Source organism: Montipora capricornis, chromosome 12 (genome assembly GCF_036669925.1).
Source record: "Montipora capricornis isolate CH-2021 chromosome 12, ASM3666992v2, whole genome shotgun sequence".
In the NCBI taxonomy this organism is placed as follows: domain Eukaryota; kingdom Metazoa; phylum Cnidaria; class Anthozoa; order Scleractinia; family Acroporidae; genus Montipora; species Montipora capricornis.
In genome coordinates, this window is record NC_090894.1 from 24,518,877 (window position 1) to 24,539,757 (window position 20,881).

Genomic DNA, 20,881 nt, shown 5'->3' on the forward strand with positions numbered 1-20,881 from the left:
TGGCGTTCAGTATTTATTTTTGGGACCACAGTAATTGGTTATGCTGTTGTGGCTTCCCTGCCCCACATTTGTTGGGACGAAGTCAAGTAAAATAAAATAAAATAAAATAAAATAAAATAAACCTAAGGATATTCATTGTAATTCCTTACTTTGCGAGTAAGACGGCGTATTTGGCTGTAGCTTAACTGTAAGTCCCTACTTAGACAATCAACTTACGATTGACCACAAAATGGTTTCATTGCCCCCTTAAATAATTCGGCCCAGCCTTACCGAAAGATTTGTTAGTTTGAGGAAGAAAAGCATGCATGCACCTGTTAATTCAGGTTTTCATAGCACTATCGAAGTTTCAAAAGTTTGGCCATCAACAAAAAGGGAACTGCTGTTGTGTTTAGGTACAAGCAAATGTTACTTCTGTTGACAATCTGAAGAAAACACATGTTTCTTCTCAGAACTTACGTTGGCCACGTTTCATGATTTGCAATTAATTTCCTGCTGTTACATCTACAAATACGGAAAACAAAGTTAAAAGCCCTAACCCTTGATTTAAAGGTAGTGTTTACAATAAGCCATACCAGGCGTCTATGAACCTATTCCACTAGAGATGACGTTCGTCTCCACGCTGAGGATGCATCTTCATCTTGGCACTGTAACAGCTAGATTACATGAAATCCACTTGGTTTGATGCCTATGTCAACTTGTCGCAGATTACACGTTTTTTTCGGTACATATTCAAACAGCCAAGAGGTATTCAATGAACAAAGGAGATTCAACATGTTAATAGTAGCCGAGCGTATGCTTTTTTGAAGACAAATCTCGTCTTTTTAATTCCTTCAAACTTTGTGTAGTCTACGTCTACATCAAGTTAGCAGGGTAGTCAGCAAGACTGAAACTGCGTTTTTTAAGACCTTTGTTGATTAGAACAAGAGCCGGTTTACGTTACATGCCACTTGAAGTCCAAGACGTCTTGTCAGTGATCCTTTGGCATCTTATGAAGTTGGCCTGAAGAATTGTTTGTATTTGTCTTTTATCAACCTACTGGGGCTGTTTACAACTTTGAACCCCTTAAACGGCGGAGTTGCGGGAGTTTCCGGGTTCCTTACTTATCCTCATCGGGCCCATGAGGACTCTTAAGGCTGGTTCCGGGTTCCTTGTAATGCTATAATCGTGCTTCCTAGCGTTAACTTTGTGAAACGAGTGGTAAAACGCAATTCCCCGCCCTCCGCTTTCCAAGCTTTAACAGCGCAGGCTCAGTCAAAGGTGCCCGAGAGCCATTAAGTTTATAAGTAATCATTTTTCCAACTCATGCACGCCGCGTTTTCGTGGTGCTCTTTCTAATGCCTTGCTCGTGAGATTCTTGTAACCTATCAGTAAAATAAAATATGTTGAACTGTACATGACACTAAAGGCATAAAGGGGTCCATTTTCTCGAGATACCACCGTGGTGCTCTGTCAGTGGGGAAGTGAAACCGGCAAAGAAATGGGTTTATCAACTTAGTTGATATGGTAAATTGACCACCGCAAATAAATTTCGAGCGGCGTTTGCCCTTCGTCAGAGATTTACGTAATTATGGGTTGTTAGAGCGAGTTTCAATTGAGTGTCGTAAAACCAAAACCAAAGTAATTACTTTGGCCAATCAAAAAGGACTGAGACAATCCGGCAAACCAATCAAAACTCGAAGTAATTACACGTAGCCGACACAAAGCACGGGAAAATGTGCACGCGTGAGCCACGATTGGTTTTGGTTTCTGTTCTGATTGGTTGAAAAAATGGCGCGAGGACTTTGAACCAATCACTGAGTGAAGTAATCATAAACCAAAGTAACTATCTAATTACTTTTGACACTCAATTGAAAACCGCTCTAGCACCAATGAGCTACGTTATTGATGGTTTGCATGTGACGTCACGGCGGCCATGTTGATGTACAGAACCATAGTTAATAGAGTGGACTGGTTTGGAAGCTCGGCAAACATCAAAGGAGCAAACAAAGATACCAAGATTTAGGTTGGAAAGTCCACGACCGTGCACAATCTTTTGTTTTGCGCTCATACACTATGCATGAATTACGTAACCAACACGGTTCTATTGGTTAGTTCCTCAGTACGGAGTAAACAACTATTGTGTTTTGTGAACGGTCAAGGCCATAAAAGAGAACAGAAACCTACAACAAAGAAATTTGTCGGGTTTCATAACCATTCCCCTCTATTAACTATGACAGAACAGTGCAGTAAAATGTCTTTTGGGAATTTGACTCTATGATTACGCAAAATCTTGTGGCGTCATTTTCTGTTGTTTTGTACCGTCTCATCACGTGGATGCAAACCAAGAATTGGTTGGGATGTGGCAACGCGGATACCGAGAATAAGTTAGTTGAAAGAAAAGCCGCGGTTTCTTAATTCCGTAGGGAATGAGGGAGCCGAATTGATCGTTTCGAATAAACGCTCAATGCGGCAGCTTTCGAATTTCTTTACGTTGCCAGCGGGTTAGTAAGCCTATTTCTGTCACATGCACTATGCAGTACAAGGTGGCTTTTTCGCCTTAAAACGCTGGTTCAGGGTGAAGTTCAAGAATGTATCTTTTCATTAAAAGTCTGTTGAAGAAGGAGGCATTGTGGCCCAGTGGTTTGGTTAGGGCACTTGCCTAGAGTTCCGGAGATCCCGGGTTCAAGACCACTCGTTGAATTTGATCTTGGTATTCCGTTGTTCAGCTTTTTAGCTGCACTTGTAAATAGCTAACTTGTTTGCCTTCGGCCAGGTGCGATTCTTAACAGTTGATGTTGTTGTTGTTGTCCTGCCCTGTCGTTTCGTTAATTGTGTTTCATTGGCCTTGAAAAGCCCCAAAGGGGAGCGGTCAATTAAGTATGTATTGTATTGTCTTGAGATGAAAAACGAGAAAACCAGTGGAAGTTCTGTCTATGTTTGTTTGATCGCAGTGGTTTTGAATCCCTGCCGGATTTCAATGCTTCAAGTGGTGGCGGGTGATTCATGGCCGCACTCGAAATCCGTTTTTTTTTGCGAACTGCGTCATGTGGCGCGAAAGTAATCCCAGTTATGTTTAGTTTACAAGTGTTAGAATAAGAATACCACAGTTGACCAATTATGGCTTGGTATTGCGTTTGTGGTCGGTGTAATGTGATACCATTGACCTTAGATTGAATGTACCTGTGTCGACTGCCGATTGCCAAATCCGAAGTTAGTCTGAAAATTCCAGAGAAAGAACGATCTCTGGGACACTTTTTATCCTGCTGTATCGAGATAAGTTGTTGATATGAGGGGATAAAGCTGACTCAATGTGTTTAGGCCCGTGGTGTACACATCGATCAGTTGTTTTTGTGTGCGGTGGTTTCCAGTCTGGTCATGATTTTCGACTTAAGGGTTACAACTTCCAACCGCAACATGTTACCTATGTATACAACTTCATTATAAGTGCCTTTAACTTCATCAAGAATGCAGGGCATTTATTTGTATGTTTGTTTGTTTGTGTATTTATTTATTTATTTATGTGTTCATTCATACATAAAGGGACAATGCCCATAGCGAATCAACACCAGGACACGGAGTCCCTTACGCAGATCGATCTCCTAGGGTCAGTGAGGGTAACAGAGAGTAGACTGGGTGCGGCAAGTAAGCAAACTACATCGATTCACAATAACAAACGTCACAGCAAACAAAAATAGATAACAATGCAAACTGTATTCGAGGTAGAAAATCTGCGACGAGTTCGAGCAATTGAACTATGCTAAGTCGTTAGTGCATTATTGCACGAGATGATTAACAATTATCTGTGGTCATCATTCCTCAACAACAAGCATTAAGTGCGAAGAACCTTACAGAATACCTTTGAAGTTTTGGGTGTAACAATTTAATCTCCTGTCATTAAATTTTGCACGGTCACCTCACTGTTTTTTTAAATGTAACGATTTAATCCGCTGTCATTTTATTGTGTTCTGTCAACGCAGACTGTTTTTTTTGAAAGAAATTGTGTCAGTGATATTTCTGGTTGTCATCCGCAAAGTACAATGACTCAGATAAAACGCCTTTTGGGCAAGTCCAATTGAATGCGCTGTACATTCCTAACTGAAGAGCTTTTCTGCGTAATTTGACCAAAAACGAGGAAGAAATATCTGTCGTGTTTGTGGAAGCCACGAAGCCGGCGTCAATAGTTTCACAATTGTTTCAGAAGATTGTACAAATAGGGAAGCATTGTACGTAATTAGGTGTGGGCAGACAAAAACGAAAATGATTATCAAAAACATTTAGTTGACGCGGCATAACGTAATAATCGCTTAAAATGGTATATTCCCTCACTCAAAATTTACAAGTGGAACCGTAGAAGGTCGTTAATAGAAAAAAACCTAAATTATTGGTACTGAGAAGAGCCTGAGTTTCACACGATAACAACGGAAAGAAATAAAAACCGTGAAATACGTGGCAAAAATACCCATTTAATACTGAACATAAACAACCAATTTGAAAAATTTCTCCCAACAACCCTAACACTCACCAAGAGATGATTTCAATTAGTTTAATAGTTGCAAAAAAAAGTCCATTGAGAGGAAAAGTCGTGTATGAGATTCTTTGACTGAGCGGCTTTTGCCATATCCTTTTAGTATTTTTCCACAATATAAGAATATGGTCGGAATACGACATTGGATGATTATGAAATAGTGACTTACATCGCGTCGAAGCGGAATGTATTTTTTTTTCTTACGCAATTTGTGAAATACTGTATGTTGGTTAAGAGGTTTGCCTTGACCGTGAAGCTCAATGGTCGGCCACCAAACCCGGAAAATTGTTTTTTGTGGGTCAGGTTTGTTTAGAAAAAAACAAATAAAACCATATGAGCTCGTAACCACTTATCATCTTAAAGAACTTCTTAAGGCTTTTCAACAATAATAAACACGTTACTTTTCTATTTCTATTGTATAACTGTTTTTTTTTTCCATTGCTCGTTGTTTCTATTCGCAGTAACTACTCTTAGTGGCTTAAAGGAAACAAAAATGTCGCCGGCTGTGGATTTAATTCAGGATGTTGGTGTAAATTCCATTGAGTGCTTTTCAACCAGCGTTATAATATTCCTCCTGGATCTATTTCCCGAATTTTGTTTTCGAAACGTGGTAATTTGTAACAAACTTCTCAGTGAATGTTCACAGCTGGCTATATAATCTAAGAATTTCTTTTCTAATGTAGCAAAAAATGCGTGAAATGTCTCGAATTTGAAACTTACATCACAGCATTGTGTTTTACAAATGAGAAAATTGACTGAAATTACCCTCTGTTTCATACTGAATCGCGATGACAGCCTTTTCGCCCTTTTTGTTCTAGTAGCTCCCAATGTCATTTTTGTCCCTTTGCCGGCATTGTTCATGGTTAACCTGTCAATTTATTTAACCTCAAGATCCCTTTGTGTTTCCATTTCCCGCGCCACTGATTCGCTTCAAGATCGTTACTATTTATACACGAATTTAAACCTCTTTGAAATAGTTCCGGCCGCAGTCGAGTAAACAGATCGCCCCTGTCACTGAGAAGCTGTTTTCTCAGCCGAACTGTCTCCTGCTAAATAGAATATCCGACTCCAGCACCGTCAGCTTGGCACATGTTCTGTTGAATTAGGATTCCCTGCTTTTATTGTGAATGAGAATTATCAGAAAACGTTGCCTAGCTTCTTTCACCTTTTATCAATCAAATTGATGGCCCCATCTTGTAAATTACACTAGCGGTTAACTCGGGCCTTCTCATCAGCCTTTTTCCAATCCGGAATTACACATTTGACTCGTGTCATTAAAGTTTAATCTTTTAAATGACGGCTGATATATGTAGGTAGTATGAATGATGTCCGCACGCTCGATTTATGCGATTACCTGTTAACACCGACGCCTTATTACTGCCGAGTTGTCTTTTGTATAAATAGTTTTAATTGCTTTAACTGATAAAGTACTCCACCAAGTTTACAATTTATCCCTTCATTGAGAATTGAGAACCTATGTTTTCACCAGGAGACTTTCACCACCACACCTGCCTTGATTCTCTGATATCACTCCGTGTTGCACGAGAATTCGACAGAATTCCAAGCGTTGGCTTTATCTTTAAATTTATCGCATTTTCACTTGTTAGCGACTTAATGCCACACTTGACTAAGTTCCGAGAGTTATTAATAACCAAAAGTAGTCAGCGATATTTAACGCTACGCTGGCAACACCACAAGGCATTGGGGAAAACAATTTCAAACGTCAGCAACTTCCAATATATTAATGAACGGCTTCTTATCTAATGATGCAATATATATATATAATTATTTTTAAAGTAAATTGTGAGACTGCTTTAAATTATTTTTCATTGTGTGGTTCGTAACTGCATTTCTCGACTCAAATACTGGAATTCTCGCACTGCTAAAAATGCGCCTTTCTCTAAGTTCAAGTCTTTTGCAACGCTACCGACAGAAATTCCGAAGGTTTTAACACGAGTGTTTGTTTGTTAACCGTTTTCGCCTTCAACGCTCCACTTGCTCAGTCAAATATCACTACAGTCTAACCTGAAGACTGGATGGTAGAGTATTACTACGTAACTTAAAGATTAAAGAGAGGAAAAAAGCTGTAAATTAAAGTGCACGTCATTCGTCTTTGTTAATATTTTTACACTCTCTTTTTTTTCTAATTTAAATCGCAAAATATTGGCTGCGTGTATATGGACCTTAGGGAAAACCCAAGTTACGTCTGAAAAAAGTGGAAGTTATTTTTACGACTAATATTTCTTTGCGTGCCATTATTGTAAAATGTATTGAAAGGAAGAGTCATTTTCAAATGCGTTTCTTTGTCCACCATTCAACGCCAAGTTTGTGTCTGTTACTCCAGATCACTAAAGCTAAAACTCTTTCCAAAAAAACACTTTTCTACATTATATATTTTCATAGTTGACCCTGCAAAATACGTTTTTGGGCTACGCCTATCCTTAGGGAATGGTCCAGCCATTTATTCTCAGATTATTAATCCATTGCATTCCTCAATTAACAATTTTCAGGCCACGAGAGAGCTGTTTGACATGGCTAGAGTTTCGCGACATATTTGTTACGCTCTTCTAAAATTGACACATCATTTATCCATTTTAGTTATTTCCATTTTAAAGAGACTCATTGTTTTATATTTTTCATTCTTCTGCGGTGTTTCGTGTGATGCCATTTTAAATTCGGTTTAGGTTTTTTCCACCCTAGAACAATGTGTTGGCGTCGGCGTACGAAATTGCTCGCAATAGAGCCTTAGTAGTCCAATAAATGTACGTGTGTACAGAAGGGTTTAGCCGTCAATGTTCACAGATCAATGAAAAAAATAGTACTTTGAGTCAGTACAAGGGAGCATACAACACTTTCTTTTATGCAAGGAAAACAAATAATTTTGCTTAAGTCCTTTTAAGGCAGTGCCTCTGACGACTTGTGTATCGAAAGGTCAACCATAATTTGTAAATAGTTGCGTTATTGGCGAAACAAGGCCTTCCTTATTTTACTGTGTGTGCAAAATAACCATGACACATTTTCCCTTTACGTCAAATTTGTATCCCAGACAAAATTACTCAACCGGAAATTTATTCAAAGCTCCTCGTAAGAAACATGTTTGATATTAATGTTAAAGGCTATTGAAACATTTGCGTTAGCCGTTCTCGTAATTGGGCACTTCTGTTAAAAGACTTTTGAAGCATTTACGTTTTTGTTTCGCGTTTCAGAGCTGATCAATCTAGTACAACGGCTCGCATAAGTTGACTCCCACTCGTTCCTTATTTTCCGATAGTACGACGGTGCGGGGGCTGGGCGCTATATCCGCTGTCGATTGGTTTCAAATTTTGTCGATTCTGTTACGTGAGATCCTCGGGTTATTTTCCGGCGAGGTCCTTGTCTTCTATTTAAATTGTTTGTTGTTCGTAAAACTGTTCGGCATCCCGACGGAATACAAGGAATCCACTTGACACTGTCCATCAAGGGACTCAAGAGGTTCGCGGGCACAGCGGCAAACAGTGATGTATAAAAGAGGGTTGATAACCGAGAAGCGTTATCACATCACATCGCATCAGTTAAGGTCAACATTCAGGACCTGAGTCTATTCTTGCATTATAAAGTCATTTACAGCTTACTAACAAAGACACCTCAAAGATGGCCAATGAAGTATGGATTATTTATGTTCTATGCCTATCAAGGTTAGTATTTTACTATGCATTGTTTTTTAGCGTGCAAAATTCTTTCATATTTATTTCTTAGTTCGTTTGAGACCTCGAAATTTTAACTTCCGGAAATTTTAATCGTGTGCTCTCTTTCATCCACAGCTGCCTCGCGTTACCCTTGAGAAAATCGTTAAACTTTTCTGGGGTAAGTTTTCGCATATCTTTTTGTGTACTTAATTGTCTAGTTGCTGACCTTCGCTTGTATATTGCAAAGGCTCTGTAAAACTGAGCAACACCGCGTCTTTGAGAGAAATTTCCCATAGTGAATGTCATTTTTTGGGAGAAATTATTCGAGTCTTGAATTTGGCTCACGTAAGCAATACTTGTTGAGTCCTTCTTTTGACTTTTTCTTTTGGGTAGTCTATTTCTAGAAATCAGCAAAGTGTCATTCATGTCGATTCGCCTCAAAGAATTTACGTCATTCAAGCAATATCGAGCAACTGCAAAGTTATGTCAGCTCTCTTAACCCCTCACCACAATTTGAGTTGCTTAAAGGGGTTAAAAAATTGACGCTTTATAAGAATCTCATAGATTGGCCCCAAAAAGATGGTTGTCGTCTAAAACACATTGATGTAGAGGCATTTGTTTTTGCAGACTTCAGAAACTAGAAATTGAAAGTTTTCTGAAGGTTTTATTTCGTATGTTCGAAGGAAATGACTCCCTGAAAATTCCACTCGGACAGACTTATTGTGCCAGGTGACAAATTTGTTCGCGAGGAATTCACCAGTTATCCGTGAACAGGATTAACTTCCTAGGTCGATAATCATCTCTGTACAATGGCTCTCGAGTCCGGCCGGGATGAATGTATCATCTGCCTTTTCTAATACGAAAGAAAACACTTGTTTTTCTTGGCACATCACGACACCATTGGCAGCCAGGTTTGTGTCTCTGTTAATTGAAGCAAGATGCACGCGCGCTCGCTCACACCCACGCTAAATTTTTCAGTTGCCGCCGCTCGCGCGCGCCCCGCGAATCCCACTTCTTGTTTGCATTTGCACCCTTTGTATTTTGCGAAGGCGGCAATTGTAAGTGACTAGAAAACAAACCCTCATATCCTGCGTAAATTGTGTTGAAAGATGACCGAAACCGCCATCGAAGTATTGCAGTGCAAAAGCGCTTCCATCATAGCCTCCTTGCAGGTCCTTGATAATAACTTGTAATGTGTGTATTTGTCTTTGCAGGATACTCAGGCGCTAGAAAACAGTGGAATTAACCCCAGTCATGTAGTAAACAGTCACATTGTCATGATTCATAGATTCAAGAGATTGTACTCAAAGAACAGCGCGAAGTATGTCCGAATACATAATGGCAAAGTCGACGGATCTGGAGACCCACAAGACCAAAACGGTGAGCACAGGCCAGGGGTGTGGGGATGCTTCTGGAAAGTTCCGACTGAATCTTACTGGGTGTATTTCGGGTGAAAAAAAAAACGCTTTGTATCTTCAAAAGGGAACGTTTATTTTGGTCTTCAAAACATGTTCAAAGAGCAACTTTTCAGAACAAGCAAATCTTAGTTTCACGAATATGTGGACACAAAAAGTTTCGAGGCTTTCCTATTGAATACTGTATTAGAAGCAAAGGAATTCCAGGCGTCTTAAAACGACAACTACCCTGCAAAGCGTTGTTTTCAGCGACCCAATAAAGGACAACGCGAAGTTCAAATTTGTTTGCTTGCCGCTATGGCTCCGGGCCTCCGGTTCAGTCGCTACAAAGCGCAGTTGACAGAGACCGGTATTTTACTCGTGCGGTAAATGCTACGCGGTACATCAACTTCAATCGTCTGTGTAAACTCTTCGTGTGAATTCCGCGGCGATTTGAAAGTTAAGAATCGCTGTGTTTTCGCCGACGTGGATTTGAGGTTATCTGAGATCTATCAGCACCCAAATCCTGGGGTCTTACTGAAGAACTCAAGTGGAACAAATTTCAAATTGTTTCAAAGTACTTATGCGAAAAGCATAGATTGATCCAGTGCAGCTATTCTCCGCGTGCACTTGAGTGTCTTGACCAGTATCGCAGACGTCTTAGAATGGTGTGTTATGCCACGCAAGCGAAGGGACAGTCTCATGCATGCAAAGGAAAAGAAAACAAGTGCCATGTAGTGGATAACATTTCCTTCTGTTTGGTCATTTCTTTCTCTCATCAGGTTCTCGTGCGAAACGTCCCTTTGTTTGACCAAAGTTACAGACTTATAAGCGTGACACTGCGATCGTTAACACACGTGTCACGATATTACTCTTTGTTTTGCAGTTAAGATCAAGCTAGAGTCGGTGGGTTCTTCAGGTCAAGTTATATTGAAATCTTACGACGGAAGATACTTTATCTGTGTTGATCATCTTGGGACAGTCATAGCACGGGTAAGCGATAATTTTCTTTAGTTTTCGTAAAATTTTGAGTTTACAGCGAACACAACGGCTGCAGTAGTAGATTTTAATCCCCGCCGAACTCAACTGTTATGTCATGTCTGCAAAGATATGCGTTTGATTACAGCACTCATAACTTGAATTTGTCGGATTATATGGACATTCAAAAAGTTATTTTACTATGAACTGTAATGTGGAATCTCAGCACCGTTACTAAATTTTAGTCAATTAGATAAATCGGATGTGAAAATATAGTCGGTAACAACGAACAAAAACAAAAAAACAGATGAACCTGTGACCTCTGTTTCCGTACGACAGTTCCAATGACATGGAAAAAATTTACGACATGACTCACAACAAAGTGGGATGTTTGATAGCTCAGTTGTGTTCGCTATGGAAACAGCACGTTTGTCGAGGTTTGTGTAAAAGTGATTCGTTTAATTCCCATCTGAGCATAAAACCGCGACAATCATTATATCTTGTTATATTGTTGCGGGTAATAATGTAATGAAACATTAATAGCACTACCCCCTGAGGCGAAAGCTCTTGCGGTATTAGAACTTAACTGTCTTGGTTTGGCTCAGTTTAGGAGAGTAGCTTGAGAACAACGAATGCAAGACAATAACCAATCCCCTGGTGTATATAGTTTAAGCTTTGTGGAAGCGTCCAGTTTTTACCAACGTCGCCCCACAACTGTTCGCGAAATCTTGTTAGTTTTACCCTGAAACCAGGTGTCTCTCAAAAGCTTCAGAACATCGCAGAAATTAATAAACTTTCGGAATGAAGTATGAATTGTCAGGAATATGAAAATATCCGGAAAATTGGCAAGTTTTCATGTTGTCACGGATGTACGTAAAACAAGAGTACACAAATAGGTTACAATCGTCACGAATGAACATAGTCCAGCCATTTTCACAGATTGGTGTGTTTTTTATAATTATCTTATTTACTGTAAAAGGAATGCGGTGACATACAATCAATGAGCTGTTATTTTGAGGAAGATGTCTGCAACCGCAGACGGTTGACCTGCCATTCTGTCGAATAAGTCGGCGAAAAGAAAGGGGAAAATTCATAGAAACACGCTAGAATACAATACTTTTCCATCTAACTACAAGAAATTAGACAAGTGTGTTATTTGTGCAGTTCGTAAAACTTTCGGAAATATAAAAAGGAGATTTGTGGGCAGGGAAACGTGATGGGCTCAGATTGTTTGCTCAAAGGAAGGAAGAAGCAACTTACACCCATTCATGCTCTAGAGGTCAGTCAACTTAATTCCTCGATAACCCTTCCAAGTGTCAAAATTGTCAAAAATATATGTATCTTATAAAAGCCGGGATCATGAGCCCTCAGCGACTGTTAGATTCACTGATTGGGTCCTTTTGCAGTGTTTCATTTACAGCTTCAGTTAAACGTTCTAATTCTGTTTGGGTTGTCAAACTTAAAAGGGTTCGCTTCAAATCGCTTTCTTCTATCGTACAAAGTAGTTTCTGGGTGGTACCCTTTGAAGTTTAGAGGTGTAAGATGTGGTATTGATCATTTATATCTATAGGCTTACTAAACTTAACTCGTCGAAAGTACCTTCTGAATTCGTGCATTGGCCACCTCATTTTAACAGGGGTCCATGTGAAGTGTCGAACTTAAGTGTTTCATCCATCAAAGTTGGTTAGCAACGCAAAAGTTCAGATCTGGAGCTTTCATTTCACCCAAACGGTTACAAATTGGTATTTCATCGTCTGGAGGCGCAAAAATTGGAACCACTACCACCGTGATCTGTATATTGCTTTCAATGAGTATGTCGTGAGGTACATTTATGGTTGCCTGGGTGGTAACATATCGAGACAACTTTGTAGTCTAACAGGATCGCAGCTATCTGTGTAATGACGTTGTAGCTGAAAGAAACCGGCCCGATACAGAAACGGAGAGAAACTATTACTTACCACTATTACTTACCACTAAAATCAGATAGGGTCGTCCGGTGAAAGTACTTAACTCAACAAGGCAACATTGATAAAACAATAGATAAGGAAGATAAGTGAAATCTTAAGAGTCCAGCGAATCATTAGGGAATGTTTCAAGTTCATAAAACTACTTGTTCTTTCGGATGGACGTTTTGGTGTCAGAAGATAACTTATAAGTTTTACTTTTTAGTTTGAAATGTGAGTTCAAAAAAATCAAAAAACAGGGGAAAATCCTTGTGTAATTTAGCTATGTCTCTTCCACGTTTTAAAGAAAGTTAGGCGTCTTGATCCCTTCTAAGAACTGCGACCAGGTGCAGTTAGACCGATATTAAAGTTTCTTTCATCAGTAATAAGCGCTTATATTTCCGGTGTCTTGTACTCCAACGAACTGCACTATGATCTTAAACTTCTATCAGTTATAATTTTATTTTTTTTTTTTTGTTGTGCAACTCTTTTTGCCTCAATGTACCTCAATTCTTCGACGCTACAAGTACCCTGGTTAATAAAATAACATTCTGGTATCACGAGATTTCTCGTGTGAGATTTCTTCTTGAGATCGTAAACCGAGATGACGTCAAGAAACCACCCAACTGGATGTTTTTCTCGGCAGCTCAGCTACTTGCAATCATCTGAGCATTACTTTGTGAAACCTAATATTACCTACTGAGAAGAAGTCTCCAGTGTCGTGAACTATCACGCGATTTGGTCAAGAAACGTTTACTTGTTAATTTTGGTGCTCGGAGAACTTCTCAAAAATGAAGAAGCTAAAATCATTATAGTACAGCTGCAGGAAGTAAATCGTTCTTGTAAATTGTTATGTTTAGTTGGAAATGGTTACGGATGAAGTGAAATGAGAAATTTTTAATCAGATGTTGGAAAATGATACCAACATAATACCCTAAAGAAAAAAAAGAGTAGTGTTGGATATGTTTCTCTGATCACGTTATTTTAACCTGAAAAATTAAAAAATTCTAAACGTTCTAAGCCTTGTGTTGTGTACTGATCGTAAAATTGGATAGAGTTGCTATTGAATTACTTTGATATTTGCTCTAAAAAAACGTTTGGCGGTTTCTCGAAGCGTGAAGCGTCCAATTTAAGTTTAATGATGGGGGCGTTTTTCGGAAAGAGAGAGATTAATTGCAAGCTTTGACCCGATTTCCGCACACAAAGCGTCTACTGAAACTAAAGACAGGTGGACGGTCGGACAAGCTAATACTGACCACGAATTTTTTCCCACGGTCAAACATTGCAGCTAAGGGAGCAATATTTCCTTAACTGGTATTTTGTTTAATTGTGAGGTTTCTCGGCTTTCCGATACCTGAGGTATTAAATAAACTTGTATTGATCTTTCAGCCTTCTGGCCAGGCCAGGACGGACGCAGGATGCGTGTTTCATCAAGATGCATCTCCCAAAGGATACACAACGTTCAGATCAAAGTTAAATGCAGCTTGGTATCTTGGAATCACGAGAGATGGGCGGACCAAGTCGGCGAAGAAGACGCATAATGGACAGAGAGCGGTGCAGTTTTTAGATATAAACTGACAGAGCTCCTTATTAGGATAATTTTTGGAATTTCGCTAACTAATTTAGGATATTTATTACTCAATGAATATTTATTGTTTATAAAAGACATGTTATACTAGTAAGATGTTATATTGACTAACATGCTGACCGGCTTCGGCATGAAGGTTTGAATTTAAAATTCAAAAAGAAGTACTTCTTTACAAAGTATTGAGCGAGAAAAAAAGATAGAGAACTATATATTGTTATTTATGTTGAAACTGCAAAGAGAAATATTATATTTGAGGCTAATTTATAGTACCAGGTATTCGATATTCGAATTGTTACGTTTCTTTCGTGAAAAAGAAAACAAATCTTTTGCGAAGCTATTTATTGTGTGCATATTTAAGCATGCAGTTGCATGCCGTGTAAGAAAGCGATAGTAGGAGATACTGACTTTATTTGAACGATTCTGTTCAGTGGAATTAGTAGGACTATTAAACTGGCCTCGGTTGTTCAAAAGGTGGTTAACGCTATCCACAGGATAAATCACTATCCAGCGGATAAACACTAGCAAAAATAATTTAGTTATCCCGTGGATAGCGATTTCTCCGGTGGATAGTGCTATCCACCCTTCGAACAACTGGGGCCTGGTCTCTATTCCTCGAAGCACGCGAATGAATCAAGAAATAATGTCGGGGTCTCCCTGGGATATTGGTGAGCCTTATTCGAAATGAGAAACAACATAACAAATGCAAATTATCGTGGAGTACATACCACAGCGAGACGTTTCTTGGGAGGCCATCAACTATGGAAAGAAAGACCCGAAGATCAGCAGTTGAGTAATTTTAGGGAGACCGAATCTACTTCTCAATTCATGTGCTGTTGAAAAGGATAGTTTGCTAGTCTTACTAGAATTCAAACAAACCAATAAAATCAATGGCTCCCAGGAAAACATCGATTTTCTCGTATTTTCCAAAGGCTATTTTTCCCTCCTAGCTGTGTGGCTTGATTTGGAATTGTACAAAGAACAGCCAACACCCTTTGCGATTAACAGCGACGCATGCGAAGAAGACACTGATCAATTTCAACTAATAGCGGAACCTCTGTGAATCGTCATTCGCGTTTGACGAAAGCCCAGTTTTACATTTTCTAAAATCGTTCAAGGACCCGAGTCCTCTAAAATTAATTTTAAGAACTATTTATGCATTAGTCGACTTAGTGATATTTATTGAATCCCAGAATGTTTTTGCCGCAAGGAATTATTTATTGTCGTAATATCTAATGTTTATAATGTGAAAGGATAGTTTAAAGGGTCTAAAATTTGCTTTTAAGCTGTAATTCTGCTTCCAAAGCTCAATTTGTTTTATTCTCCTTAATTACTTGACATTGATCAATACGGTCAACTTTGTAATAGCATCCGTAATGAGAGTTACGATGTTTGTCGCTCTGAAATAAAGAAATGAAAAAAATGAATAACTCTTTTACACAGACGTCGTCATTTTTTTTTTATCAATTTTAAAGTAACGAGATATCCAACTTAAAACGCTCAATCCTACTTCTTTGTGATTATTCGAAACGAGAAAGCCTTGGTAACTCAGGGATTAAAAGCAAATCGTGTATCGCTGTTTGTGAGAAGCCCCTGGCCAAGCTAACTTCCATTTTATTAAAGATCTTTGCATACGAGATCCTGTTTAATGCTTGCTGAAAAAGATGCGTCGATGCCGTATTGATGCCTAGTTTCCAGCATTCTTTGCACGGGGGACAGATTAATTATAAAAAGCACACGATGATACTGTCATTGGAATTTCTCAGGTCTGTTCCACAGTGCAAAGGAGCAGCACGGTCATAGTTCAGAATTTTGCTCTGTTAAAGAGACGTATTCTGTACAAGTGAATGTCCCTGCTACAGACCTCTGATGCCAGGCAACACACACCGGCCGACCGGTGCAACCTAAAGATTTTAAAATAACTGAAGAGAAATGTGCTGCCATTGGGCCTACCATTTGCTTTAGAAACAGAGAAATTTGTATTGTATGGTCTCCTCGTTGGTTGACTTTGAGGCGTGCGCACGAGGTGCTCGAACCATGTAAGCCTTTGTCTAGCAATTGATGCTGTCACAGATGGTTCTTCTTCCAATTTCGTTTGTGGTCTTACTTCCCTACGTGCCTTCGGCCAATCCTGCTTTCCGCAGGATTCTCATCTCGCAGAATGTAACATTGCCAAAATGTTGCTTCAGGCGGAGAGGCCCTCGACCAAGATCATATGCTTGGAATAATATTATTAGACGATAATCGTGTGGGACATTCGGTAAACTCCATTCATCTCGAAAGGAGTATAGGAAACGTAGTTCTTTGTTTGGTTTTGGAGCATTGATGACTTTAATAAATACCATTGTCAACTGTCAGCAGTCTTGCTGATCCTTTAATGGTGTTATGTTGAATGAATATTGTAAAACCATTGAAGACAAGGAGAGCGAAGGGTGGAAATGCCGATAAATTCATTCATCAGTAATAATAATAATAATAATAATAATAATCATCATCATCATCATCATCTAATCCCGCGAAAGTTGGGAACAGCAAATATTCTGCGGAGAGGTGCTTTCTGTCTTAGGTCATTTGAATCGATAGGAGAATGTAAATAGCATATTTTTAGTCTGGTAGGCCGTGCTTTGAGGGGATAATTATGAAAACTTTAATAACCCATTGACTCCCTGGAGTGAGACTTGATAGATTTTACTCTGTCTAACGCCAGAAGATTTAACTCTGTCGAACGCCAGACGATTTAACTCGTCTATGCGGTGGAGTCAGTAACAACCCATACATCCACCTAAAACGCGTAGAAATACTAATCGTAAACCAAATAAAATTTACAATAAAAAAAGGTGGAATTTTGCTGATATTTACAATGAAAAAAATAGCCATGATTATATAACAAACGTGACTTGCATTTCTTAAGAAACTGAGATATCTCTAAAATTGCGAATTTTGGCTTTTATGTACCGATGGGCGTGCAATTTTTCAAAGCCTTTACTTAGCTTAGCTCTCAAGGCAGGACATAGGGATCGTAAAGTATGCTCTCCATTTGTGACACAATTAAAACTGAGTATTAGCGAAATCAGATTTTCGGTGATTATAGCAGCTGCTGTGTGTTGCATGATGAGCAAAGTTCATTCTTTACTGTGGTGAAGTAGAGCATTGTCTCTGTGAACTGGTTTTTTCCTGGTAGTTATTTCTATTGTAAGCTTGACTATATCAAAGTCAAATTTAAAATCAAAGTTTCAAGCTCGGGCTTATGCAAGTATTTTAATTTTGACATTACATACTTTACTTTATTCAAAATTCCTTAGAATTTACAATTTTAACTCTTTAAATGTTGAGAAACATTACAAATGTACTATACAATTAATTACATTTTATACTTAATATAACTTATATATTAGGAAATGCCAAGCAGCTAGATAACCCGGCGTTAGGTTTTCGAGCAAGCAGTTAGTTCGTTGTTAGTAATTTCGGAGGTGCTAACCCTCAGTTACCCTAAGCTACACCCTAAACACATATTAACTTGGACACAACAACACAACATTATATAATCAAATAGAACTTGATATATACGCAACAAATAGCAGAAGGAGAACTAAGACACCAGATGGTAGTTGAGTAAATGAAATAAAAATAAATTCAATATGTGAATTGTACGGTCAACAAGTGGTTTTTTTTTAGATAAGGTTTTGATATGGCAGCTACCTGAGCGTCCTCGTCGGACGATTTTATACCCTTATGTTAAGTTTTTAACTAAAGGTACTATGCCAGATGCTTGGATCTGGCTAAGAGGACTAATTGATTGTTCCTCGGGGTCTTTATTGCTATTTCAGTCAATCGGCTTAGGAATGGGTCATTTCCCTTAGGAATGGTGACCTCCATGCTAAAGAATAACAACTAAACTAATGAGTCTGGGAATGTTATTCATCAATAGATATACTCACACTTAAAATCGTCTTTTGATCAGTCCAATCCGTGTTCTTGTAAAATGCCGGATTAATATTGACTTGTTCACTGAATAGGATTCCTACTTTTGAGTCTGCGGATTTCATTCAAAAAAATCAATGCTGTGCCTATTGTCTATTATGTTGTCGAGGAAGGTTCTAAATTTTGAATCAGCAAAAAGTGAAGTGAAGTTCTCGATGACTTCCTTTGACACTGTCTGTGCTGTGGGGTTGCAGTGTAACTTGATTTTGAAAATCTTACTGCCATTCAAACAAACTCGTAGTCGGTTACCAAGCCGAGTAGATGCCGACTTTTCGACCAGTCACCAGTTTTTCTGGGATTTCTGGATAACGTTATCCCGTGGATAAGACGCAATCCATCATTGAAAACACTTGCTAATACTTTTAATATATATGAAGGAAGCTCTGTGTGTATCATGGTTGCATTTAGCAGTACAGATAAACCTTCTCGTATATTTGTACATAGTCTGTTAGCCAAGTAAAGGAATGTACAGAAATCTCAGCAACTTTTGGCACGGATTATAAAAAAGCTAGACAATGATTACCGGATGAAGTTAGTCAGGCCTTTTTGAGCAAAAGCGACCTGCAGTGAGGTACTGCCATTCGGATAACTGAGTGCTTTACGAAGTGACGAACTCAGTCTTAAAGGTTAAAAACACCGTTTTATCAATATTTTTGTTTCCCTACCAATAGACCATTTTACTGTTGTATCTAGGTTACGTGACCTGAGAATGGTGACCCTGCTTTCATACAAACCTTTCTAATGTTAATGTAGACTAATTAGAATTACAAGAACACACTTCACGTGATGATAAAAGCACTGAGGTCTGTATCAATACAAGGGTCACTGGCAGCCTCGCAGCCATTCATAGGCTAGGTCACTGAGCAAACAACCGTAAAAGTGGCCTACAGCCAGTTTGGTGCACTCGAAACTGGAAGGCATCTTTTTACATCTGCAGCCACGGTTAGTTAGGGTGGAAGTGGATTGAAATGATAAATATTGCCAATTTTCAACTGAGTTAGACACGGTTTTTTTTAAAGTCACCAAATATTTACTATTCATTGCTTATTGTATTTTAGCTAATCTATTGTGTCTGTGAGCTATGGTGCTAAGTCATGAGTTTTAATCAGTTTTGACCTTAACACAATAAACCATGACATTGCCCAAAAACATAACTCGCTATTGAACTCGGGTTATCAGTTACGCCTGTTTGAGCCGGATATCTCGCTGGTTTGAAATCTGAGAATGATAAGGCGGTCTGGTATGTGAATTGTCCGTTAATTGAAAAATGAGAGTTCCAACCTCCACTGTAATTTTGAGAAACTCGATAGATGAAACTTGAACCACGTGGCTTTTGTCTCATGTGATTCAAATTGATCATTTGTTGTCATCTTTGTAATTAAATATTTATGTTCTGTATTTAAAAATTTCCTGCTGGAAATGGTATCTCTCCCTTCCACCAAACTCTGAAATGCGGGAGGGCTACAAAACTGCACAATGCATGCGTTATGTGATATCGACTGTCGTACCAGCCCGCCTTCCTTTAATAACTCCTCGAAACTGAAGCCAGTTATGGCAAAAGGGCAGAAAATATGCATTAAAATTCAATGTATGTAATTCGTTTCATAAGTAAGGGTAGTTCGTTGTCATGACAACACGGGAGGCAACCACGTATATAAAGTTCGCCTTCTTTTCCTAATGATCTGGTGCTAAAATAGGCAATGTTCTATGGACGCCTAAACCAGTGCCATAAATCTCACCTGTAGACAAATTCCGCTCATTTCAGACTTGAAAGACAGTTGAACAAATTTTTGGAATAAACTACAGGAGAAATGTTACCCCTGTCAAAACATAGAAGACAAGATAAGCAGTTTCAGACTCGGTCTTGTTAAAGGATAAGACTGATGGGATTTATTTCTTTGCAGGAGTTATCCGGTGTCTCTACCATTCTCGTGAGTTGAAGAAGTCAATTACGGTCAATCTTTGCCACACGACAAAATTTCCAAATTAATATGTATCAAGGCATTGCCAAACGCTTTCCTGCTGAAAAATGCGATTATCGCAAATCGACTTTGCGTTTTGGTGTGATCCTTATTTAACAAATTCTACCAAAAAAAACTTCGGATCATTTCCATAACTATTTTTACGAAAGGCATCTAATTTATGAGAGTTTTATCGACGCCGCCCTAAGAATTCAAAGTCGTTATAGCCATTTTACGGTGAATCGTCTGCGTGATAATCCGACATCAAATTGTCTTACTCGCTTTCCCAAGAAACGAGAAGACCCTGTATTTAAGTCACATTTAACAGACATTACACTCCTTTTTTGCCACTCAGCCGTTATTTGAGGCATGCAGACTTCTTCATTTCGATAATCGTATAAATCCTTTTCATAAAAATAATCACACACTTGTGCATAAGTTACAAAAATAGCTGTTATATGTAAGGCTTGTCGACATCTTAAGTGTTCTGTCAAATGACTAAATGTTTTGCGCAGTTTGGAGGGACTCGCTTCCCAACAATGTGGCCTGGGTTCGATTCCAAGACACAGCGTCATATGTGGGTTGAATTTGTTAGTTCTCTACCCTGCACTGAGAGGTTTTTCTCCGGGTACTACGGTTTTCCGCTCTTCTCAAAATTCAATATTTGATTTGATTTGTGTTAGAGCGGTTTTCAATTGAGTGTCGAAAGTAATTAGCGAATTGCTTTGGTTTATGATTACTTCACTCATGTGATTGGTTCAAAGTTCTCGCGCCACTTTTTCAACCAATCAGAAGTGAAACCAAAACCAATCGTGGCTCGCGTGTGAACATTTTCCCGCGCTTTGTGTCGGCTACGTGTAATTACCTCGA

The 20,881-nt window shown here is 38.9% G+C and overlaps 1 protein-coding gene across 1 annotated transcript; it reads left to right on the plus strand.

Annotated features, from left to right (window-relative positions):
• Positions 1 to 4,783: 4,783 nt before the first annotated feature.
• Positions 4,784 to 15,496, plus strand: LOC138026863 (fibroblast growth factor 1-like). Its single transcript, XM_068874318.1, has 5 exons — positions 4,784 to 8,178; positions 8,305 to 8,347; positions 9,384 to 9,549; positions 10,450 to 10,556; positions 13,874 to 15,496. Exons 1-5 carry the CDS (start codon positions 8,135 to 8,137, stop codon positions 14,060 to 14,062), a joined length of 549 nt encoding a protein of 182 aa, XP_068730419.1. The 5' UTR covers positions 4,784 to 8,134; the 3' UTR covers positions 14,063 to 15,496.
• Positions 15,497 to 20,881: the final 5,385 nt, after the last annotated feature.

What these genes read in the sequence shown, in the direction of transcription:
- LOC138026863 (XM_068874318.1), top strand. Translation starts at nt 8,135, where the DNA reads ATGGCCAATGAAGTATGGATTATTTATGTTCTATGCCTATCAAG. An exon ending in AATCGTTAAACTTTTCTGGG is followed by an intron (nt 8,348 to 9,383) that starts GTAAGTTTTCGC and finishes TTGTCTTTGCAG; the next exon opens with GATACTCAGGCGCTAGAAAA. An exon ending in TTGGGACAGTCATAGCACGG is followed by an intron (nt 10,557 to 13,873) that starts GTAAGCGATAAT and finishes TTGATCTTTCAG; the next exon opens with CCTTCTGGCCAGGCCAGGAC.